This window comes from Myxocyprinus asiaticus, chromosome 32 (assembly GCF_019703515.2).
Source record: "Myxocyprinus asiaticus isolate MX2 ecotype Aquarium Trade chromosome 32, UBuf_Myxa_2, whole genome shotgun sequence".
Classification (NCBI taxonomy): Eukaryota; Metazoa; Chordata; class Actinopteri; order Cypriniformes; family Catostomidae; genus Myxocyprinus; species Myxocyprinus asiaticus.
In genome coordinates this window covers 23,256,220-23,281,451 of record NC_059375.1, presented here as the reverse complement: position 1 = coordinate 23,281,451, position 25,232 = coordinate 23,256,220, and the positions used below count along the sequence as shown (strand labels likewise).

The 25,232-nt window shown below is 39.1% G+C and overlaps 1 protein-coding gene across 2 annotated transcripts in view; it reads left to right on the top strand.

Annotated features, from left to right (window-relative positions):
• The window catches only part of LOC127423110 (vesicle-fusing ATPase-like), a 38,355-nt gene extending 15,341 nt beyond the window's left edge, over window positions 1–23,014 (top strand). For both annotated transcript variants that reach the window (XM_051667172.1, XM_051667170.1), the window contains 14 exons: window positions 996–1,195; window positions 2,915–3,080; window positions 3,236–3,310; window positions 3,793–3,980; window positions 11,708–11,803; window positions 12,316–12,472; window positions 13,292–13,425; window positions 13,547–13,613; window positions 15,737–15,816; window positions 16,991–17,125; window positions 17,821–17,934; window positions 20,562–20,617; window positions 20,709–20,783; window positions 21,915–23,014. In XM_051667172.1, coding sequence (XP_051523132.1) covers window positions 996–1,195; window positions 2,915–3,080; window positions 3,236–3,310; window positions 3,793–3,980; window positions 11,708–11,803; window positions 12,316–12,472; window positions 13,292–13,425; window positions 13,547–13,613; window positions 15,737–15,816; window positions 16,991–17,125; window positions 17,821–17,934; window positions 20,562–20,617; window positions 20,709–20,739 — 1,499 coding nt within the window. In that variant the 3' untranslated portion in view covers window positions 20,740–20,783; window positions 21,915–23,014. The remainder of the gene's footprint in view (window positions 1–995; window positions 1,196–2,914; window positions 3,081–3,235; window positions 3,311–3,792; window positions 3,981–11,707; window positions 11,804–12,315; window positions 12,473–13,291; window positions 13,426–13,546; window positions 13,614–15,736; window positions 15,817–16,990; window positions 17,126–17,820; window positions 17,935–20,561; window positions 20,618–20,708; window positions 20,784–21,914) is intronic.
• The last annotated feature ends 2,218 nt before the right edge of the window (window positions 23,015–25,232 follow it).

Below are 25,232 nucleotides of genomic sequence, written 5' to 3'. Positions count from 1 at the left end.
GCAGTTCTGTTTGCTTAAACTAATGTTATTAGGTGTGTAATCCCTATCAAATGGCGCTTTTCTCTTTTCAAGTGACTGTGATAATTGTTTGCCTCAATTCTGATTCATTGTCTCCACAGTTTTCAATCAAATTACTGTTTAATTTAACAATTATTTAAAAAAAAAATGTCTTATGTAAATATGCTTTAGAATGTAACTCTTCATTCCAGCCCACATAAGAATATTATAAATTCCGTTTATGGAAATATTTAGCCAAAAACCATGCCATTTATGGTATTCTCCCATTTATTCCTATGGGAAGTTCTGCAAAGCTTGTCAGTGCAAGCAACGGTAATCAAGGGGGTGGAGCTTAGCGAAGGGTCAATTAGGCTAATGGCAACTATCTGTGTTTTTCAATGGTAATGACAACGAGGCTGTGAGGAATAGACTTAGATCTCTTCAATGGCATGAACGGTATAAAGCTGTATAAAGCTCCTAGATCACATCTGATTTTCCACAACTCAGTTCTTTGTATACTGAATGTTCTTGGACAGATATTTTATTATCAATGTTTTGTCCGTGGAACGATCCAAAAACACTTTAAACTGCAGTACAGCCCATTGAAGAGACTGTAAGTCGATCCCTCACAGCCTTGTTTTCATTCCCATTAAAAATCAAAGATGACGCTAACGTGAATAAGGTCCATAGACAGGTTGTGTGACAACCCCTCATCCTTGAAAACAATGAAACATAGTTTTAGCTGACGTAGTATAATAAATTAATAATACATTGCAATGTTTCCTTTTAAGCATGTTTTTGGTTGTATGAGAAACAAATTTGGTACTGTGTTTTTTCGCCACTTGATGTCCAATGTAAAATCGTGGTTCTGGAGCAAAATCAGTTGAGAACAACTGCCATTTTTGCGACATCTTGGGAGGTCTCCAACACTAAGACAGTCTTGTGTTTATGCAGTAGATTTTGTCTCTTCACCCCACAAACCCCTTCTTTCACCGCAGGCTGTAAACATGTGAAGGGGATCTTGTTGTTTGGGCCGCCCGGCTGTGGTAAAACCCTGATGGCACGTCAGATTGGTAAAATGCTGAATGCCAGAGAACCCAAGGTGGTCAACGGGCCTGAGATTCTCAACAAATATGTGGGCGAATCAGAGGCCAACATCAGAAAGCTGTTTGCTGATGCAGAAGATGAGCAGAAGCGGGTAAGAAAACAGAAAATGCAGTGGAGACATTAGGATGTTTCATACAAATTATTAAACACTACACACTCAGAAAAACCTCCATTCTTTCACTTCACAAATCATTGTTCACTTAGAATGACCACACAGACGTTTTGAACACCCCTACATTCATCTGGCTCAGAGACTGAACCCACCGATATTCGACACTCTGAAAAGAGAGCGCTTTGCCAACAGTCAAAATTTGATGGCAGGCAAACTTCGGTTTGTACGAAGGATGCTGTTTTTACACAAGCTTGTTCCTGATTTTTGGGCCCTCCAGCAACTCTACAAATAACTCCAAATTGTTGAAATATACTTACTGAATTACTGTAAACGGCCTTGTGTTTGCTTAGAAACATTATCACACTTTGTTTTTACCCAAAGGGTGTTGTGTCACAAAGTGTTGGCAGTGAATGGCTGGCTCTGTATGATGTTGTTGTGCCGGTAGACTGTGTGGCTACATGACATTGAGGAGCTCACTCGGCACCTCTTAATGAGAGCGCTCAGCTATCTCTAACCCCTCACCCTGACTCACGGGAAGCCACGCACACTCATAGTGGCCGCCCATCTGTGCTAAATGTTATGACCCATGTCCTGACAGCCTCCGAGATGAAGAATTGTAAACCATTGTTACAATGTTCACTCAGCGTTTGTACGGTCATAGTCCATTCACTAGCCTGGCATTAAACCATGGATAAGAACTCGGTATGGGATTTTTTTTCTCATTTCCTTTTCCCTGATTTATTAAGAATTTAAGTAAGTAGTTATTTAGCAGACATTTTTAGATAAAGTGACACAAAATTACATTTATTATAGGTAGGGATGTGCAAAATGACATATTTTCCAAAACGACCAGTTGACTAATCAACTTTACAGGAATATTCCAGGTTCAATGCAAGTTAAGCTCAATCGACAGCATTTGTGGCATAATTTTGATTACCACAAAAATGAACTTCGACTCATCCCTCCTTAAAAAAAGAAGCAAAAATCGAGATTACAATGAGGCACTTACAATGGAAGTGAACGGGGCCCATTTTTGGAGGGTTTAATGGCAAAAATTTGAAGCATATAGATTTTAAATATAAGGTTTCGGTTCAACTGACACTGATCAGATTAGTTTTTAGGGGCTGTTTCCAAAGGCCACATTCTTGGGTTCCAAAACAGCTAGACCTAGCACATCAGAATGAGTCTTGTGTTTTAAAATGTTGAGGATTTTTAACTTGACACAGTATTTTAAAAATGCAAAGCTCATGCTGGAACACACAAAAAAACAACACAACGGTCAGAGACGTCTGTCTGAATGTGCATGGCTGTGTTGACTTTTAAAAAAGAAGAAATTTAAAAACACTAAAACTTTTAAAAACTTTTCCCAAGATATTTTACAGTGCAAACTGCCTATTACCGAAAGCACTGCATATTAAAGCACCGCCGCAAATTGAGAAAAAATATTCCAGATAAACTAGCTGGCCACAATAATTGACTAGGTGGTTGTTGGCCATTATGATACATACCTAATTACCTTGACAATTCTTCTGGAACAACCTAGGGTTCAATGGTGTGCTCAAGGGACCCTTTGTGGAATTTGAACGTACAACCTTTCAGTTAGCAGCCTAGATTTTTAAACATTGTGCCACACTGCTTGGCAAATGTTTTGATGTCTTCTCTAGCATAATACTTCTTTCTCTTTTTTGGCTTTTGAAGTTGGGGGCCAACAGCGGTCTGCACATCATCATATTTGATGAGATTGATGCCATCTGTAAGCAACGTGGCAGCATGGCAGGCAGCACGGGGGTCCATGACACTGTGGTCAACCAGCTACTGTCCAAGATCGATGGTGTAGAGCAGCTCAACAACATCCTGGTTATTGGTGAGGATATCCTTTGAGATCAGACAAGTAGGGCTATAAGGATTGACCCTGTTTTGTCTATACTGATGTTAAATCACCCTCTAATTTTTTGTTGCATATTCAGTATGTGCATTGATTTAGCTTTGCTCTCATTATTCAATCATCGTCTATTTAAGGGATGACCAACAGGCCTGACCTGATCGATGAAGCCCTCTTGAGGCCTGGTAGAATGGAGGTCAAAATGGAGATTGGTGAGAACTAGCCATCATGGCTAATTTCTTCAAGGACCCCATGAAATCGAAAAAGGAGTTTTGTAGTGTATTAGACCATGTGCTTGCAATCATACCATTTGTATTCTAGTTTACTCCTAAACATTGACAAAATTAACTTTTTGCAGATATACACATTTAGAAAGTATTTGTCTTCTAGAGAAACAGACCAAAAATATTGATGACCTGTCTTGCAGTACACAGATTTTTGTCCAAGCAAATTAATGTTAATGGATGTGATGTACCTGAAGTCTATTGGTTATTTAAAAAAAAATAACAAACCCTTCGATATATCCTGCTTAAACTTTCTGTTTTAAAAGAAAATGCGCCAACACAGGACAGAAAACTGTGCTGGTCAAATTATTTCATGGGGTGTTTAGCCATATTGACACATGCTGTTTATCTATTTCCACATTCCATTTTTTTACAGCTAATTAATAAGGTAAGAATTTATTCTTCTCCAGGCCTGCCTGATGAAGTGGGCCGCCTTCAGATTCTGAGTATACACACAGCAAAGATGAGGCAGTCTAACATGCTGGCAAAAGATGTTGACATAAAGGAGCTGGCTGTTGAAACCAAGAACTACAGTGGAGCAGAGCTGGAGGGGCTTGTTCGGGCCGCCCAGTCGACTGCCATGAACCGTCACATCAAGGTCTAACCTCATCGTCTTATACACAGTCAGAACTAAATATTATTGATTTAAACTAAACCAATACAGAACACTGTTTGGAACTCAAGTCAACATACTAAAGTTACAAAATTGGTTTGTTATACAAAATAAAATTCAGTTAACATCAGGTTGCAGCATTATGTGGTGTTATGCATTTGAAGACGGTTTGTGGTTTTTATGTGCATACAAGAAAAAAAAATGTATGTGAAGAAAAGAACTCTAAAACACACCATTATGAACAGTTCTGTGTGTGCAACTTGTTTGTTTGTGTGTGTGTGTGTGTGTTTTATAGTTTGGGGACAAAATTGTCCCCAGAAATGAGCTAAATCTGAGTTGTCCTAAATCATAAATTATGTAATGTTTTTTATTATTTGTAAACATAAACTGTTTTCTTATTAGGAATAGGGTTTGGGTGAGCCTGTTCAAATTAGTTTTCTGTAAAACAATATAAATCAATGGTACAGTGCTGTGAAGAAATATTTTTGATTTCTTCTATTTTTTTTTTTATTTTTCATACAAAATTGTTTTAGATCTTCAAACGAGATTTAACCTAAAACAAAGGAAACCCAAGAAAACACAAAATACAGTTTTCAAATATATATATATATATATATATATATATATATTGAAGCAAAAAAGTTATCCAACACCTATATCACCCATGTGAAAAACTAACTGCCCCCTTAAACTTAATAGCTGGTTGTGCCACGTTTAGTAGCAGCAACTGCAACCAAACGCTTCCGATACTGGAGATTACTCTTTCACAATGCTGTGGTGGAATTTTGGCCCACTCTTTGCAGAACTGCTTTAGTTCAGCCACACTGAAAGGTTTTCGAACATGAACCGCCTGTGTAAGGTCCTGCCACAGCATCTCAATCGGGTTCAAGTCAGGACTTTGACTAGGCCACTCCAAAACTTTAATTTTGCTCCTTTTGAGCCACTCAGAGGTGGATTTACTCCTATGCTTTGGATCATTGTCTTGCTGCATAATCCAGTTGTGCTTGAGCTTCAACTCATGGACTGATGACCGGAAGTTCTCCTTTAGGATTTTCTGGTAGAGAGCAGAATTCATGTTTCCCCTAAATTATTGCATGTCGCCCTGGCCACACCATCACACTACCAACACCATGCTTGACCGTAGGTATGATGTTCTTTTTGTGCAATTCTGTGTTTGATTTACGCCAGATGTAACGGGACCCCTGTCTTCCAAACAGTTCCACTTTAGATTCATCAGTCCACAGAACATTCTCCCAAAATGTTTGAGGATCATCAAGGTGCGTTTTAGCTAAATTCAGACAAGCCTTAATGTTCTTCTGGGTTAGCAGTGGTTTTCGCCTCACCACTCTTCCATGGATGGCATTTTTGGCTAGTGTCTTTCTGATAATGGAGTCATGAACAGTGACCTTTATTGATGTGAGAGAGGCCTGCAGTTCCTTGGATGTTGTCCTTGGCTTTTTTGTGACTTCCTGGATGAGTCGTCGCTGTGCTCTTGGAGGAATTTTGGAAGGCCGGCCACTTCTGGGAAGGTTCACTACTGTGCCAAGTTTCCTCCATTTGGAGATAATGGCTCTCACTGTAGTTCTTTGGAGTCCCAGAGCCTTTGAAATATCTTTTGTAACCCTTCCCAAACTGATGTATTTCAATCACCTTTTCCCTCATCATTTCTGGAATTTCTTTCGACCTTGGCATATGGGGCTTTTCCACTGCACAGTATGGCTCAACTCGCCTCTGCTCGCTTTTTGGGGGTTTTCCACTGTGGATAGTACCTTGTACTTAGTACCATCTCAGTTGAGGCTCCAAGCGAGCCGAGCCGATACTAAATGTGACATCAAAACCCTGCAGATCACTGATTGTTCAGAGAGAATCGTCACTACCAGCGTCACTGGATTTGCGACACGGGACATCAACCCGCTAGTTTTCAGATTAATTTTTTTTTAATGATTCATATATTAACAAATAAAAGCAAGAACATTTACAAACAGAATCAATATTTAACCCCCTCTATTACTACCCCCCTCCCCCATCCCCAACCCCACCCACAAGAACACCCCAGTGGTCCCACATGATTATAGATACACAAAAACAAATATTAAAAAATAAAATAAAATAATTAAATAAAGTATGATAATCACACACATAACATCTACACCTCTCTCTCCACTGTCCCTCCCCGAGAGCCCTCCAAATGCCAGATATTTGCAAAGGATTTGCAATGGTGAAATAGGGGCAAGGACTTCCTGTTCAATAAGAAACCAGGGAGGGGCTCTCTCAGGTGGAAGCGACCAATGAGCCAAATGTCTGAGACCAAACGCATAATAATAAAACAAAATCTTGGGTAGGCCTAGCCCACCCTTGTCAATCGGCCTATGTAACTTATTGAAATGTAACCTGGGACGTTTTCCATTCCAAATAAAGGACTTCGCTATGCTATCAAATTGTTTGAAATAAGAGAGGGGGACATCTACAGGGAGAGACTGTAGCAGGTAGTTAAATTTTGGAATACAATTCATTTTAATAACATTAACCTTCCCAATCATAGATAAATATAATGAAGCCCATCTGCCCACATCGCTCAAACCTTTTAATTAAAGGGTCAAAATTAACTCTAACTAAATCACATAAATTTGCTGGGAATAAAATGCCCAAATACTTAATGCCCTGTTTGGGCCAATGAAAGGTGCCTTGTTGAAAAGCCGTTACTGGGCAGTACGCTGTCAGTGCCAAAGCTTCGGATTTAGACCAATTAACACTGTATCCCGAAAACTTTTAATAGGAATTAATAATTCTGTGGAGGCAAGGTATAGATCTAGTAGGGTCAGAGACGAATAATAAAATATCATCTGCGTAAAGCAGAAGCTTATGTGCCACACCTCCTGCCACCACCCCTGGAAAATCACCATCCTTTCTTATCGCGGCTGCTAATGGTTCCAGGGCAAGACAGAACAATAATGGGGAAAGAGGGCAACCCTGCCAGGAGCCTCTATCCAGAGTAAAATAATCTGAAATTAATCATTTTGTTTTAACCGCCACTACCGGGTGTCTATAAAGTAACTTAATCCATCCAATAAAAGTATTCCCGAACCCATATATTTCCAGAATCTTAAAAAGATAATCCCATTCTACCTTTTTGGCGTCAAGTGAGATGGCAGCGACCGGAGTCTGATCATTCACTACTGACCACATGATATTGATTAGACGCCTGATGTTATCAGAAGAGCTGTGGCCCTGAATTAACCCCACCTGATCTATATATATAAGAGATGTCATAACTTAATCGGATAGCCAGAATTTTAGACAAAATTTTTACATCTAGCTGGATCAGGGAAATTGGATGGTAACTCTTACACTCGCTTGGAACCTTGTCCTTTTTAAGAATCAGACTGATCCCAGTTTGTGTCATGGTTGGGGGAAGCTTTCAGTTCTTTAATGATTCCGTATAAACTTCTAACAAAAGTAGAGCCAATTCTGTAGCATAAGATCTAAAAAATTCAGTGGCTAAGCCATCTGGCCCCGGAGCTTTGCCTGTAGGTAAGGCCTTAATTACCTCGTCAGGCTCTTCCAAGGTGATCTCAGAATCAAGATAATTTGTTTTGCTCAGTCGTCAGTTTAGGGAGTTCTAATGGTTCCACAATGTTCCTAATATCTTCATCAGTGGATAAAGATGGGTAACTATAGAGATCAAGATAGAATTCTTTAAAAGCATTATTAATATCAGTGGCCGAGGTAAATATTTCACCACCAGATTTCACTGAGGGAATGGTAGAAAAAGACTCTCTCTGCTTTATATATCTAGCCAAAGGTTTTCCTGCTTTGTCCCCCGACTCAAAATATGACTGTCTTGCCCTGAATAACCAAAACTCCACCTTCTGCGACAAAATAGTATTATATCTGTATTTCAAACGGGTCAGTTCTCTGAGGCCATTAGATGACATTCGGCGCTTCAACTCTGCCTCGACACTTTTAATATTCTCTTCCAATTCCACGAGTTCTCATGCTTTGGATTTTTTGATGAATGAGGCATACTGTATGATCCAACCCCTAAGAACCGCATTAAGTGCCTCCCAAGCCACGCCCACAGAAGATACTGAGGACCAGTTGGTCTCCATATAAACATTGATTTCAGACTTTAACATTTGTTGAAAATCAGGATTTTGCAAAAGGGATACATTAAAGCGCCAACTATTTGATTTTTCTCCGTATGTGGCAACACCTCTAAACTCACCAGGGCGTGATCTGAGACTAAGATATTTCCAATTGAGCAATCAACAACAGATGAAATGAGGGATTTAGATATAAAAAAAAAAAAATCTATTCTAGAATAAATCTTATGGACTGATGAAAAAAATGTATTGTCCCTCCCAGATGGGTTTAAAAGTCTCCAAATATCTGTAAGACCAAGATTTGTACACATTCTGTGAAGCTTGCTCTAGGTGGCTTGCACACTTTTGCTTCACTATGATCAAGGACTGCCTATGAATTTGTTAAAACAATAATGACTCTTCCTGATTTATCTTTAATCTGTTTGAGACATTTGAATTGTAGATGTTTATTTATCAATATAATGACCCCCCTGCTCTTACTTGAGCCAGCGCTAAAGTAAACATGTCCACCCCATATCTTCCCAAGATGCGTTTCTTGAAGAAACACTATATCATATTTCTTACGTTTAAGAAAATAAATAACCTTCCTGTGGGGTGTCCCGACCCATTCACATTCCATGTGGAGAGAGATAACCCACTTATACTAACATTTGACATTTTGATATAATAAAAAAAAAAAAATTATAAAAAAAACAAGATTATACAGACCACATTCCAAAATTATTACAACAATCAAACCCCGAACTTCCCCCCAAACAAAACAAACAGAAAAAAGAAAAACGTGCTCATTAACCCCGCGCACAACAGCGCCAACCGGCGTCAATCCCTCTAAACTCAGAAGGTCCATGTACGCATACGAGAACCCCCGCGACAACTTTGCCATCGGATTGCTCAAGTCCGGTGCTTCTGCACAAATTTTGTGAGGCAAAAAACAGAAAATACTTTAGCCAATAGGCAGAATAAACACAAAGAACACGTAGATTCATTCACAGAACTGTCTCAAAGGTGTGTTCCTCCACAAAACAAATTCCAGCTGATATAAAGCCATTCATTTTCCTTGGACAGATAAACAGTTGTTCACTGAGCCAGCTGTTATGAGTGCAGCAGATGACGTAATCATTCTAATGTCCCTTAAAAATACTCCGCAAAAATAAACTCCAGCCAACAGGAGGCATAAACACAAAGAACGAACAGATCCATCCATAACTGTCCCGAAAGAGTGTTATTCCTCAAAACAAGCTCCAGCCACCAGGCAGAACCAACACAAAAAAAACACAAAAAACAAAACAGACGCCCCGGTTTCTCGAATGGTCAAGTGTGTATTGAGCGAGTCAAATTCACTCGGAGGCTGCATTAAAAAAAAATACAAAAAATAAAATAATAATAATACACCATGACTTACTCAGTCCGTCAACTTTATAAAAGACATCCTTTGTGTAGGTATGAAAATATTTTGCAGTCATTCTTAGTATCCATTCTCAATCTGGCCGGGAACTTCTGTATAAAAGCGATCATCCATCCATGCAAAAGTTTCTTGAAGGAGTCATTCCACAAAACAAGCTCCAGCCGCTAGGTGGAGCCAACGCAAAAAGAAACAGAAATGGCGCCCAGCTTCCTCAGACAACCAGAGTAAGTACAGCGAGTAAATCCACTTTGGAGCTACATGAAAAACCCTAAATGGCTTACTCACCCATTGTTTTAATAAAAGACAGTGCTTGCTTTGGACACGTAAATACCCTGCGACCATCCTTTGTTTCTATTCTCAGTTTGGCCAGAAACATCAGTGCAAATGCGATTTTTCCGTTGATGTAAGAGGTTCTTACATTCCTCGAATCGATTGCGTTTCTCTCGTCGCATTCGCAAAGTCCGGGAACAAGAAAATATTGTGATTCTTTCAAGAAAGCTTTCCTTTGCTCCTCGCCTAGCACAACACAAGATCTTTATGAGATGATCTCAGAAATGTGGCCAGAATTGATCGGGGCCTGTCTCCCTCAGCAGATCTGCGAACCGGGACTCTGTGAGCTCACTCAATTTCCAGTTTATGGCCTGTTATGTCGAGCAGACTCGGGAAGAGCTCATCCAGGAATTTCACCATATCTCTGCCTTCTTCATGCTCAGGAGTTCCAACAAATCGTATGTTATTCCTTTGGCTCCTATTTTCCAAATCTTCAAGTTTTTCCAAAAACTTTTCCACAACTATTTTGGACGCAGGCGAATTAGCGGATTATTCCCTTTCCAAAGACTCCAGATAATTGATTCATTTCTCAACTTCTGTCACTCTTGTGACCAGCTCAGAGAATTTTGTTTCCATCGCCGTAATCGATCAACATGTTACAGCGAGATCCTCCAAGTCAGGAACAACTTTCATCACCATCACCGAGATGTTGGACAGTTGACGCTGGATTTCATCTCCCGACATGCCGCCCAAATCGAGTCCCTGGTCTGCAGGTCCAGAGGTTTCATCTTGAGCACGTAAGTGTCTTTTAATGTCTCCAGAGCCCTAGGATTTTGACTTCTTTGCCATGTTTACCTCAAAGAACAAATATGTACTGGGTGTATTGAATCTCACCGAATTATAACATGAAAATAATAAAAAATAAAAAAAAACAGCAAAGTGCGCAGAGCTCGTGATTCACACGACTGCTTCTCGCATGGCGTCACGTCAAGTTTCAACCCGCTAGTTTTAAAGTTAGCAACAGCGATAGCAGTATCATTTGTTCACGCGACTTTCAAATTGTAAAAAGAAATGGCTGTGTGCAAAACCACGCTGTTGTCAATAAACGAGGTGCAGACATTCCTCTCGTTAGTAGCCGAGGAGAGGATCCAACGAGAGCTGGATGGGGCAACGCATCTATGACGATCAGCCTATAATCCCACCCACGTTGAGGCTGCACTAAACTGCAGTGGAAAAGCAAGCTCAGAAAAGTAAAGCGAGCAGAGTCAAGTTGAATCAAACCGCAACGTGCAGTGGAAAAGTGCCAGTAGTGTGCCACTGGGTGAGACCTTTTAGCCAAATTCATGCTGCTGAAAAAGTTCTATTTAGGTGTTGATTTGATTGAACAGGGCTGGCAGTAATCAGGCCTGCGTGTGTCTAGTCCAGCTGAACCCCATTAAGAATGCAGTTTCATAGATTTGGGGATTTAGTAACTAAGGGGGCAAATACTTTTCACACAGACCCAGTTGTTATTGGATAACTTTTTTGCTTCAGTAAACATTATTATAACATTATCATTTAAAACTGTATTTTGTGTTTACTCAGATTGCCTTTGTTTAATGTTAGTATTTGTTTGAATTTTTGAAACAGTTTAGTATGAGATATACACAAAAACAGAAGAAATCAGGATTGGGGCAAATACTTTTTCACAGCACTGTATGTCCTCATGTAGATTGCTAGGAATATGTGTAAGTGATACAGCCCATTCACTTCCATATTTGATGGTGTTGACATATAATGACGGGAGCTTAAACAGGTGTAATAGGTCTCTCTCTCTCTCACACTCTCTCTCACTCTCTTCACTTCTGCCCTCTCCATCTTGGCCTTCTAGAGCTTTCTACTTGATTAAGTGGATAAGTTTGAGGATGAATCTTTGTGTGTTTTTGCTCTTGTAGGCCAGTACACAGGTAGAAGTGGACACAGAAAAAGCTCAGACTCTGCAGGTCAGCAGGAGGGACTTCTTGGCATCTCTGAATAATGACATCAAGCCTGTAAGTCCACTCTTCATTCTGACATTTACAGTTTTTCATAATTTTACATTGATTCCAAATCCGCTGACTAGACTGAAAAACATCTCATGTAGCCAGAGGTGACTATCGACATCATGTCTGACCCACATTGCAGTTTATTCGGGCCGAGAACTGCCTACTTAGACAGAAAGTGGCCATCTGACCAACATGTAAAAATTACTAGCATATCCTTCCTTGGAAGCACTCATTTAAGCATCTTGGTACCAGGACTTTGTCTTCTGACTGAATCAGTAACCTGTGCAACCTGACTCCTGAAATGATATAGAAGCCAAACAATCAGATTGGAGTTTGCAATTTTGGAACGCTCATGCCAAATTTGTTTGCAACATGCATCAGATGTTCAATGCATGGCCATCTGGAACTGACACTAGACAAAAAACAACTGTTATGTAGTGAAGTTATTATGTAGTATCTCTCTGCCTGCATTCTCCTGAATATTTTATGCAACCTTCGGATTTCTTCTTTCTGTACAGGCCTTTGGTACCAATCAGGAGGATTACTGCAGTTACATCATGAACGGCATTGTCAAATGGAGCAATGCTGTGTCTGACATACTGGGAGATGGAGAACTTCTGGTGCAACAGACCAAGAACAGTGAACGCACACCACTAGTAACTGTGCTTTTGGAGGGCAAGTCTCACAAACATACACACACACATTAACATTTACATGTGTTCATTTAGCAGGCACTTTTATTCAAAGTGACTTACAAAATGAGGAGTACAATAGAAGTGATTCTCCTTCCTAAGGAGGCAGTAATAAGAGAAGTGCTGTAATATAAAGTTGCAAATTGCTTAGAGAAGCATTAGTAGAGAAGAAGGTAAAAGACAGTGGTGAAGAAGAATTTTTTTAGTTGAGAAGAAGACAGTTTTTACATTAGTAGAATTGGATCAAGTGCTCATGAAAGAGATGCGTCTTAAGATGTTTCTTGAAGGTGGCTAGAGAATCAGCTGCTTTGGTGGGGTTTGGAAGGTCATTCCACCAGCGAGGAACAGATGAGGTGAAGGTCCAGGAAAGTGATTTTGTGCCTCTGTGAGGTGGTACCATGAGGCGCCGCTCACCCACTGATATTATACTTCTGAAGGGCACATAGACTTGAAGTAGCGAGTGCAGATATGGGGTTGTGGAGCCAGTGGTTGTTCTAAGCAAGCATCAATGCCTTGAATTTGAATTTCGCTGCGTTCTGGATCAGTTGCAGAGGTTGGACTGTATATGGAAGAAGTCTTGCCAGAAGAGCATTACAGTAGTCTATACTATATAGCATTACTATATATAACAAGAGCTTGGACAAGGAGTTGTGTAGCATGCTCAGATAGGAAGGATCTGATCTTCCTAATGTTATACAGCACAAATCTGCATGATCGGGCTGTTCAGAACAGAAAGAATAACGTTCCACCATAATGCTGTAATCTGATATGACTGAGAGTGTAAGGCTCTCTGCATCCACAGGGCCTCCTCATAGTGGGAAGACCGCACTGGCGGCCAAGATCGCAGAAGACTCCCAGTTCCCCTTCATCAAGATCTGCTCTCCAGACAAAATGATTGGCTTTGCAGAGAACGCCAAGTGTCAGGCCATCAAGAAGGTAGCAACCTTGTTGCAAAGAAGTTAAGAGATCTGTGTGTGTTGAAACAGTTTTCATAAGGGTTTAACAAATGTGATGTTTCAGTGGCATAATAGTGAGTTTATGGTTTTCATCTTTGCAGATGTTTGAGGATGCCTACAAGTCCCAGCTGAGCTGTGTGGTGGTGGATGATATAGAGCGTCTGCTGGGTGAGTCTTTCATCATTACACAGAGAACAACACATTTCCTGTCAAATCTGCTAATATTGTAGAGCTGTTCAGGTTGTAGTAGGGCTGGGCGATATATAGAATATTTTCGATATAATAACAATGATTTTACTGTGCTTTGCTTTTTATTTGGCCAACAGGTTTCATAAAGAGCACATCAGTAGACTAATTTCATGATCCTTCTCGCTGCACAATAAATCAAAATAAAATCAAAATAGCGATTGGGTGACGCTCTGTTCTGTGCACGGGAGGGGGTTAATGGGCTCGTGTTTTTAGCGCTTTAGAGCAATTCACATGCATTGTGGAAATAAAGTACTGCGGGTTCAAGCATTCGTGCAATTCCAAACACTGGTAACCACTACAAGTTATTATACAAATATACAAAGGCAGCACAGTATAACAGAAATGGAGGAGATTACAGCATTTCACCAGATGCGGAAAATTGTAAATTACACATTGCACTTTCAGCGTAAAAATAAAAGCTCCAGGTGGAGATGAAGTAAATAGGACAGAAATATATTACTTTTATATAAAACAAATCGAATCCTCAAAATAATGATGATGATTCAGTATTATATTATAATAGTAAACTTGGCTGGGTCCCACAGTAATAATTGTGTAGTATGCAATATTCAACTGGGTTCCAAAAAAAAATAAGTGGAGTCGTTTTTGCACACCTTGTTCGTTCACAAACATTTTTTAGTAAAAAATATAGGAAGGTAAATAATGCTTTTTATTAAGGTACCATATATCATTGTATTAAAAATATAAAAGTGCATACCAATGTAAATTATTAGATCTCATTCTCTCTTGTCTTAATTTAGTTAAAAATAAAACTGTTGAAACTTGCCTTTTATTATTTTTAAATAGATTTTGATTCAATGCCTATAAAATATTGAATCTACTTGGCTACAATGGCTTTTATGATAAAATAATGGTTCCTCTGATTTAAAAAATTTTTTTTTTTAGAGTAAATGTATATATTGATACACTCACTGAGCACTTTATTAGGAACACCTGTACATCTACTTATTCATGCGATTATATAATCAGCCAGTTGTGTGGCAGCAGTGCATAAAATCATGCAGATACGGGTCAGGGAGCTTCAGTTAATGTTCACATCAATCAGAATGGGGAAAAACCTGTGATCTCAGTGATTTCGACCGTGGCATTTTTGGTGATTGTTGGTGCCAGACGGGCTGTATTTCTGTAACTGCTGATCTCCTGGGAGTTTCACAGACAACAGTCTCTAGAATTTACTCAGAATGGTGGCAAAAACAAAAAACATCCATAGAGCGGCAGTTCTGCGGACTTAAATGCCTTGATGAGAGAGGTCAACGGAGAATGGCAGACTTGTTTGAGCTGACAGAAAGGCTACGGTAACTCAGATCATCACTCTGTACAATTGTGGTGAGCAGAATAGCATCTCAAAATGCACAACACATCGAACCTTGAAGTGGATGGGCTTCTACATCAGAAGACCACGTCGGGAACTTTAATAGGGCCATAGTGTTCCTAATAAAGTGCTCAGTGAGTGTATATATTGAATATCATCAATAGGCTGAAAAATATCGTGATATAATTTTTGTAGCCATATCGCTCAGCCCTAGGTTGTAGTTGCATTTTTGATCCATGGGTTTCAAAAATGTTGAAGAGACTTTTGTGCTTTGTTCTACAGGATAAATTGCCTACAGTCACAACTTAAACATGAAACCGTTGTGTGCTTTAACAGCACAAGTTGCTATATACAACATTTCGTCAAGCACTTACACTTATCCGTTGTGATTTAGTTGTAAAGTTAACCACCAAACTATTTTTGACATAAAACGAAAACTGCTATTCGAAAAACCTATTCGAAATTCCCAAGGGAACCGATGGTAAGCCTTCTATTTTTTTGCCTACAAACTGATGTCATGACTGAATAGGCCTGTAAGGTAACAAGACTTTTGACTGCAGTTGTTATGTGCTCCCTTTTCATTGATTATTTATAGGCATCTAGAGGTGCATTATCTCCTCATCTGTGTTTTTTTTTTTTTTTTTTGTTTTTTTTCTGTCTAACCACTCTTCATGGTTTTAAATGGCTCTGATGTTTCTCCACTTCACAGATTTTGTTCCTATTGGTCCACGGTTTTCTAACCTGGTGCTGCAGGCTCTGCTGGTGTTATTGAAGAAACCTCCTCCTCGGGTGAGAACGCATCCTCACATACCAGACTGTAATACTGGAATTTACAGACAGGGGGTAGCACCTCCTTTTTACCAAAAAAATTCAAGACTCAACCTGACTACTTTGGAGAAGCTACCTGCATACTTTATTTATAGACATATCAGAGTTTTAGTCTTTTATGCAAGCTATTGTTAGTTTATGGCTTTAATTTATAATTTATTAGAGGCTCTTGCAAAGGCAAGCATCACTATTATGATTGCTCATACATATGTGAAACCCCTAACCCTAAATATTAAACTTCGGTGCATAACTTGACCCGCACATTTCTTCTGCAGGCATAAGTGATAACTCAAATAATGTGTTAGGATTATCAGACTTTTCCAAATTTTCATCTTACAGACTATAAAACTACTGGAAAAAGTCCCATAGATTTGCATTGAAGGAGACCAGAATATCATCGAGGCATAGGGTTTGGCTTTTTAACTTAGTAGCCAGTAAGCAACCACCCAGAACACCCTAGCACCCATCTAGCAACATGCTACACTTGAAATATGGGCTGTGTTTTGCCTCCACAATATGTATATGTAATGAAGTGCATTTAAGTTTTTGTAGTGTACGGGTCCCCAACAGTTTACTGTTGTGAAGGTCTTGAGTTCATGAGAGAGTGGCAGTGAGTGTGTATGTCAGGCAGGAATAGGTGTTGTGCTTGTTTGTAAGGTGTTTTGAATAGCCGAGGGTCTGTTCCTCCAGATCAGGGCTGTATAGAGCAGCACTCAGCGGGGAGTCTGGTCTTGGGTGAATCGATAGAAAGGGTTTGTGAGAGAGCTGGGACCTGGCAGGCCTGCAGCCTGTGTGGCACCTCATCTACATGCACTAGCCTATACTGGGCACCACAGGGGGGCGACCCATAATCTCCTCTGCTCGCTGGAGCCTCTGGGAATGGCCCACCTCCTTGCTCCACCTAGATAGACTCCATCACACTGCTGTACTAGCACAATTTCACAAGTTCTTCCATGAGGGAGGTTTGACCTACAGTGTGTAAAAAGTAAATAGTGATGTCAGTACTATAGATGTATCTTCAACAGTGATTATGCTCACCTGGTATCACAGTGAGTTGTTCGCTCTATATGGATGTAATAAACCCCAAATTTACTTGTTATAATACTGAGATAGAGTATGTGTGTTTACTTCACAGGGTCGTAAGTTGCTGATTCTTGGCACAACTAGCAGGAAAGATGTTCTGCAGGAGATGGGCATGTTGGACTCTTTCAGCACTACAATTCACATCCCCAACATCTCTAGAGGAGAACACCTCATGGAGGCCCTGGAGGTATATAAGGAGCCAGATCTAGAGACCCAGCAAGACAAATAAAGAGACAGATGTACATTGGTTTGGTAACAGTGATTTTGCCAAGCAGGGGTCCATTCAGACCAAATGCACTCTTGCAGCTAGACACAGTGCAACACATATAACAGAATGCAGGTGTCTTATGATGTGCTTTTAAATGTGTTCCATTTTACCAAACACGGCATGTAAGAAAGCATGATGCTTCTGCATGAGAAAAAAATACTGGAAGTGGCGCAACTGTCACAGATGACCATCTAGCATGGGTTTACATTGAAAAACAATGGGAAAATAGCATGGACGGATACAAAAATGCATTCATTTTGAAGGGCACTTAAGATCTGTTCCTGAATCAACATCCTTGTTTGGCCCTGGAACAACATTCCTATCAACCAATCAGATTTCAGGGATAGGGAAAGGGGTAAGGTTAGGACTATGTTTTTTTGACAAGAATGTTGTTCCAGGACCTTTAAAATATCTTGATCCAGGAACACATCTTACTTGGCAAAATCACAGTGACTGGTTTGGTTTCCAGGGGCTGAGAAAGAGCATTATAGAAAAAAACAATGGAGGAAACAAAAAGGAGTCTAAATTGCTTACTTGTCCATGAGAATCTGATCATAGTCTTTGATTGTTTCAAAATCATAACTAGTTGTCTTTATGTCTCTTGTGTTGTTTAGCTTCTCGGGGGCTTTCAGGACAAAGAACGAGCAACTCTCGCAAGAGAGGTGAAAGGAAAATCCGTGTGGCTGGGCATTAAGAAGCTTCAGATGCTCATTGAGATGTCACTGCAGGTGAGACACAGATAGAACTCTTTACCCTGCGTGCTGTCTAGACGACTTCCTGAGTAACAGCTCTCATGCTAAATCATCTGTGGTTGGATTTCCTGTCAAATTCTATTATTTTATTGCATCATAATGAAAACAAGCCCCTCCAGATGCGCCTTCTCCAGAATTTATCTCTCAGCACACAAGTAAACAGCCCTGTAGTCCTCATCTGCACATACTTTGGCTCGTACGACCTGCTTCTGGAGTTGATTGAAGAAAAAATGAAGTTAGCTGAACAATAATATTATTACATTTTAATTTTACATACACTCTCGGAAACACTATGGTCCTAATAAAGTGTCCGACATGGTCTTCAGTTGTTATCCACCTCAAGGTTCAGTGTGTTCATTCTGAGATGCAATTGTACAGAGGGACTATCTGAGTTACCGTAGCCTTTCTGTCAGCTCGAACCAATCTGGCCATTCTCCGTTGACCTCTCTTATCAACAAGGCGTTTCCGTCCACAAAACTGCCGCTTACTGGATGTTTTTTGTTTTTAGCACCATTCTGAGTAAGCTCTAGAGAGAAATAATCAAACCAGCCCGTGTGGCACAAACAATCATGCCACGGTCGAAATCACTGAGATCCAATTTTTTCCCCCATTCTGATGGTTGATGTGAACAATAACTGAAGCTCCTGACCCGTATCTGCTTGATTTTATGCCTTGAACTGCTGCCACACGATTGGCTGATTAGATAATTGCATGAATAAGTGTACCTAATAAAGTGTAAATGTACATTTTTCTACACACCTTTGTCGTTAGGGAGGTAGATTATGCTAGCTATCCCATTAAAACTCATAATATATCAATAAATTACTTGTCATTAATTTCAATAATATTTTGTCAATAAATGTCCTTTTTAGCAATTTTGGAAACTTTTACTTTTCGGTGTGTTAATCTCTGGTGGAAGAATAAAGTGTTCCTAATAAAGTACTAAGTGAGTGTATTAATAAAATGTATTATTCTTAGTAATGACAATATATACAGTATAGTATGAAAGGTGAAGTGTTTAATTTCCCTATAGCACCAATAAACGAAATTGCAAAAATAACTTTTTTTTCTTAAACAGATTTTCTGAATACTCTCCCTGTCTTCCATTGCTTGGCCAAACTGAATAACGCCATTGGTTGTGCCATGTTGCTATGTTGGACTGGTTGGGGTTCACAAAAAAAGAGCAATGTTTTGACTGTGCCAAAGAGTCACACTGTTGAACTTTTTTTCAAGGAGAGCAACATACCTATGGATTACTTGTAGTTGTCTCTGTACATTAAACTGCCATACAAGAAGATTTTTTAACATAAAAAAAATTACACATTTGTAATTTCCGGACCACTAAAAATACTAAACTGTTTTCAACAGTTAACTCAACTAAACTCCTTTCATTGTTTGTTCAAACAGGTAGTCCTGCTCTAAACTCACCCCATTGACTAAGACAATGCTTATTTAATTCATTTTAGCATCAAGAGTTTTTGGCTCCATTGAAAACCTGTATTTTAGAAAATACTCTTTTAGCTGTTAGGTTAATTTTAGGCCATATATCTCAATAGTGCACCAGAGATTAGTGCTAGTCTTGTTTAATGAGAACTGTAGTCGTGTTTGTTAGTTGTTGTTTTGTTTTTTGTGGTGGCGTAATTGGAGGTGCAGTCGTGTTTGTGCTGGATGCTGTGTAATTGGTGTGGTATGCAGTAATGTGGCAGCGCTGAGTGCTTCCCCCCCCAGAGAGGAATGAGACTGAGTCTGCCGGGACATGCTGCACACAGCCCCACTGCATTTTCCTCCCATTCCCTCTATTCTTTTAATAGTTTTCATTTCTCCAACTGCCCCAGGCAATTGAAAAGATAAGTTCTTGCATACACCTTCATTAATTTTCCTTTCTGGTGTCTTCTCAGAGCTTTCCTCTAAGTCACGTTCTAGTCTATAAAGGAACGTTAACTGCACAATTTAGGTCATGACATACACCATGGCCATAGACAAACAAAAAAGTTCTTTAGTATTTTTACTTTTTTTTTTGTCTTGTTTTCCATTAAAAATGTATTGTTTATCTGAACATCTTTAAAACAAGATTAATTAAGATGCAATATTGCATAAAACTTGTTTATTTAGAATATATCTTAAATTAAGTTTTACCTTTGTTAAAAATCGCCAGTGGGGTGAGAAAAATAAACGATTCATGATACATTCTCTGAAAACATATCTTAATATCTTATGTAAATTAATCTTGTTTTAATGATGTTTTAAATATATTTTTTTCTACAAAAGTTGTGTTCTTAGTAGTGTGCTTAAGAGTATTAATACTTGGTAGTCTGTCAGTCTTCCTGTCCTGAGTGAACAGGTACTGTGACCTGCTGGATTTATCACTAGTCTTGTCACTTCCCCTTCCCGACATTTACTACCGCCCCTCCAAAGCTCCTCAGACACACTCAGGGCCCCTCTGAGCCCTCCAGGCTTTACATAGCTGACAAGGTTTTTGTCTTTTCAACATCTCACAACTTTCCAGAAAAGGGGACTCACAAGAAATGTGGGGCAATGTAACAAAAATTGATCTCCATTTTTCACCTCTCTCCTGTGGGTATGTTTTATTTTTTTGTTTTCAGATGCCTCCTGAATACAGAGTTAACAAGTTCTTGGCACTACTGAGAGAAGAAGGAGCGTAAGTCTATTTCTCAGTTGGCCTAAAATAGATTTTTCCTCCTTTACCACATTGATTTTTTCATTAACCTTATGCTCATGTTGTTCTCCAGGTTTGGGTCTGAAAAACATGTGGCCATATAGTCTGGCAGTCCAGGAGAGTAGCCTGACAAACCAAGGCTATTATGGTAGGACTGCCATGTAGTCAACAAATCTCACTTTCTGCACATTTGTGTGACTCAGGATTTTACGTACAGCCTCTGCTCACAATGTATATATGATCAAATACTGAACACTTTAAGACAACATGAAACACCATTCCAAATGTATTTAACTACTGTAAAGAGACATATTTACAGATTAAATTGAGTATTCAGTATGAAATATGGTAAAGCTTGACTTTATTTAATTCATTGGGATTCGATTGCATTGTAAAAAAAAATTATTCTTCCGTGCCAGCACAGAAAAATTTTTTTTTAGAGGTGAAGAACATTTTATTTTTAAGTTTCAATTTAAGTTTTACATTTCGATGAAAGACTATGAAAAACATAAATTTTTTCATGTAAACTTTTTTGTTGTTGTTAATAAATCTCTCATATTGCATATATTATCACAAGATATTGCATTAGATCTTTTGTTAACTTTTTTAGTAATTATGACATGTTTTGTACTTCTTTTGAAACATTATTTACAAAAAACAAAAAAAACATTTATTGATAGAAGGATTCATTGAACTGAGCTTATACCGGGTGGGGGGCACTCCCTGAAGACAAAATGAAAAATAACAGTAATTATGTAATAATTTAATAACCACTTGCTTGATCGAAACTAAATCATTTTAATTTTAAAGCTTAGAATCTATCCCGATTCAAACAAGCCCAAACACAACATAATATGATAAGTAGATCTTGAAATATTCCTCAAAGAGTGTACATGGAAAGATGATGCACAAAAGGGTGCTCAATACACGTTTTGTGTGTGTGTGTGCATGTGTGCGTGCGTGCGTGCGCGCGCGCACATGTCCGAGGACTTTGCGAATGCAAACACATCCACATATGCGCTCATCTAAAGGATCGGGATGCTCCTGAACTAATATTTCTGTATTTTGTAGTCTTGTCCATACATTTCCAATGGCTGGTCATTTATGAATATGATCTAAAAATAAGTTGCATATATCGTGCACACAAATTTTATGAAAATAGGGTGCATTTTGATTTCATGTTGTCTTTGGACCTTTATCTGCTTTTTCTTTTATGTTTTAGCTACACTGTTTAATCAGGTTTTTTTTTTTTTTTTTTTTTTTGTCTCATACCTTTCAGATGCAGTTGTAAAGGAGTCAGGAAAACAATATGTGCACATGAGAGACTGAGAGAGATCCGGACTACAGCATATCTCTCTATCCCTCACTTTCCGTACTGTATAGTGTAATGCATGTTTCCATGGCATCTACACGACACTGCCTTTACCCTGTTCAACACCAGCTTCTTGACTCCTCAGTAGAAATGATCAAGTGCACGTGGTCTCATATTTGTATAGTGCCTCATTTTTGTGATTTTTGGACATGTGTATAATATAGTACATGCATGTGTGTGAAGACCTATAAGGTGTTTATATATATATATATATATATATATATATATATTTATATAATGTGTCATATTTATATGTATGTAGTGACATTAACCATTCCAATCAATGATACCTTACTCCTTAAATCTTTCACATTGCCATTAATGGCAAAAGAGGCAAACACAGGTTGTCTATCTTTTGTATGTTTCAGTACTGACTTTAGCAATGCTGATTCTTTTTCTGACCAAATCTTCTATGTCGTGGTTGACTTATTCTCTTAGAGACAGTTGGGCTAACCAAAGTCTAACAAAAGGGGCAAGCTTTGAAATCATAGTGACCTAAAGCATTGTGCACAGAAAGTAAACCCCCTGACCTACCTCACCACTGCCAACAGTGCCAGGACAGTTCACATTGGCCTTGAATTCTCCTCTTCTTTCTCTTCTTTATATCTCTCACTTACATATACTGTGTGTAGCCCCCTCTTATTCTCTGAACATTTAAGAAGAGCAGTATGACCCTGTTTTGACTTTTACCATTAATGTGAAATTAATAGTGACCGAAATAAAGTTTAGATGCAGCATTTGAGTAATATCAATACTGCTTTTCCTTCTAGAAGGTTTAGTTTTTGTGTACATTACTGATCTCAGACAGCATGTCATACACACAGTACTCATAAAATATATTTTCTTTGTAAAAACATTTGAAGTATAGCATGCAATATTTGCTGTGCTTCATTGTATGGCTGTTTGGAATAAATTAATTCAATTATTTTTCTCATGAGAAATATGAATTATGTATTAAACTGATTAAAATGCGATTTTAAGATGGCAATAAAAGACTAAAGTGCTAACTGTGGTTTGTAATCATTTACATAAAAAGGATATGTAGCTGTGCTTTGAGACTTAAAAAGTTCCCAGGTAGAGAAGTTACCATTTTTTCATCCATGCTTAGAAGCAGATTAACATTAAAACTACTTGCCTCCATTTCCAGGACTGTCAGAGTATGTACTGTATTCGGTGAAGGACACAATTCTCAGCCAGTAAAACAGTACGTTCTTTAGGTATGCATGCGAGTAGATGAATAGATTCTGGACATAATTTGGCATCGTCTGAAACCATCGGTAGCTGTCTTGTTGCCTTGCAACAAAAAAGTGGTTGTGAAACCTGTCCAAAACCAGTTTCTGTAGGTACCTTAATACGCAAACGCTGTCTGTTGAGTCAATGACTGATAGGGCAGCTAGGCAACAAGACAGCTACCTTTGGTTTTCGGACTCAGCCTATATTTCAAAACAACAATACTAATTTCTCGCTTGAAATGGAAACAAAAGTTGGAAATAGTGGGGGGGGGGGGGGGGGAATTACATTTATACACAAATTGGCTATCTGCCGCCTCTTTAGCCACCATTTTCTTTCTTCAGCTCGACTGCATTTCATAGGCAGCGAAGGATACATCTATGCTGCCTTCAAAAATTGATCAGATGAAGGTATCTCAGTAGACAGGATGTGACACGAACGTTGGATTCGGATGTGCCTTGGTCCCTTCCTACCTCTGTATACAGTCTCCGGAGGCAAAATTTTCCTGGTTTTGGACGCAGCCTTTATCTGGGGATGTGGGTATTGACCACTGATATATAAATAGAACTGGATCATTGACGCAATGGTAAACTGCCAGCGAGGTGAAGCCACCGGAAGTGTTCGAGTGGCCATTTTAGTATGCCCAAACTGCCATAAAGCATCAATGACTGACAGGCGAAAATACCCCAGTTTCACCGTCTCCGACCTGCAGATACGACAGTTGCATTTTGCCCTCTAGAGACAATCATGTTTAATGTTTAATCTGCTCGTTATGGATAATATTCGTTATGAGGGAGATGTACGCCTATCGCAATGTCCGAGCATTCACCTGCCCCAGTGTTCAGTCTATCAGTGCAGCACAACAATCACCGAAGGAAGCGGTAAAACTGTCCACTAGTTGTAATGTAAGTAGGAAAAGCTGTAATATCTGCTTGTTTAGGGTGACAATACATCCTTACCCCCGAAAGGGACTTTAAAAAAGTCAGACCGGGATTTCTAAATCGCCTTGAATGCCTGGGATTTTCTTGTTTTGATATTGAAGTGCTCTCTGTAGTCATACATGGTAACATGCCATTTAAATCTAGCCTATCGGTTTAATTATCAGTTGCTTTGCGTGTTTCTCTCAATCTCAGCTCCTGCTGCGCATGTGATAGAGGCTGAGAGAGCACGAGCTCTTATTCAAGTGACCGTGAGAACAAGGCACTTTTGATAAAAACATAAAAAAGTAACTGAACAATCACTTTGATGATCACAATCAGGGGCGTAGAATCCGGTGGAGATGGGGGAGGAGGTACCCCCCCCCCACACCAACAATGAAAACAAGAAAGTACAACCCGCCCTCAATATTTATACCATGATCAGTGGAAGCATGTAAATGCTTCACGCTCTACGCCCTTGATCACAATAAATAAGTCTGAAAATGTCTGTTTGTATCTTACCTCAATTTCAGTGAACTTGTTTACATTCAGCTGATCTGTTCATTGATGAAGTTTGTTAGAGGTGAATACAGTTTGATATACAGTAGATATACATAACTTGCTCAGGCTTTCAAGAAATGGGAACAATTCTGACTTTATATAAATAAATAATTACATGTTTGGGACATTTGCATTGTAGGGATGTACATGCAGATTTAAGATATAAAATCGGTGATTGAATGACTTATGTTTACTAGCTGGCATTAGATGATTTCTTATTAAGTCAACATGGACATTGGAATGTTTGATCATAGCAATATGGCAGCGCATTGGCTTCAATGATATGGGCTGTGTCTCGTTTGGAAGGCTGCGTCCTCCGGAGGTCGCATTTGTCTCCTTTTTTTTTTTATTTTTCTTATTTTTTATCTATTGTCAATGCCTTTTATGTATATGCACTTATGTTTATACAGTTGTTAACCTTTTTTGCTATCCCAATAAAAAAAAAATTAAACGAGACAGCCTCGATGACGTATGCGGCCGACAAATGCGACCTCCGGAGGACGCAGCCTTCCAAACG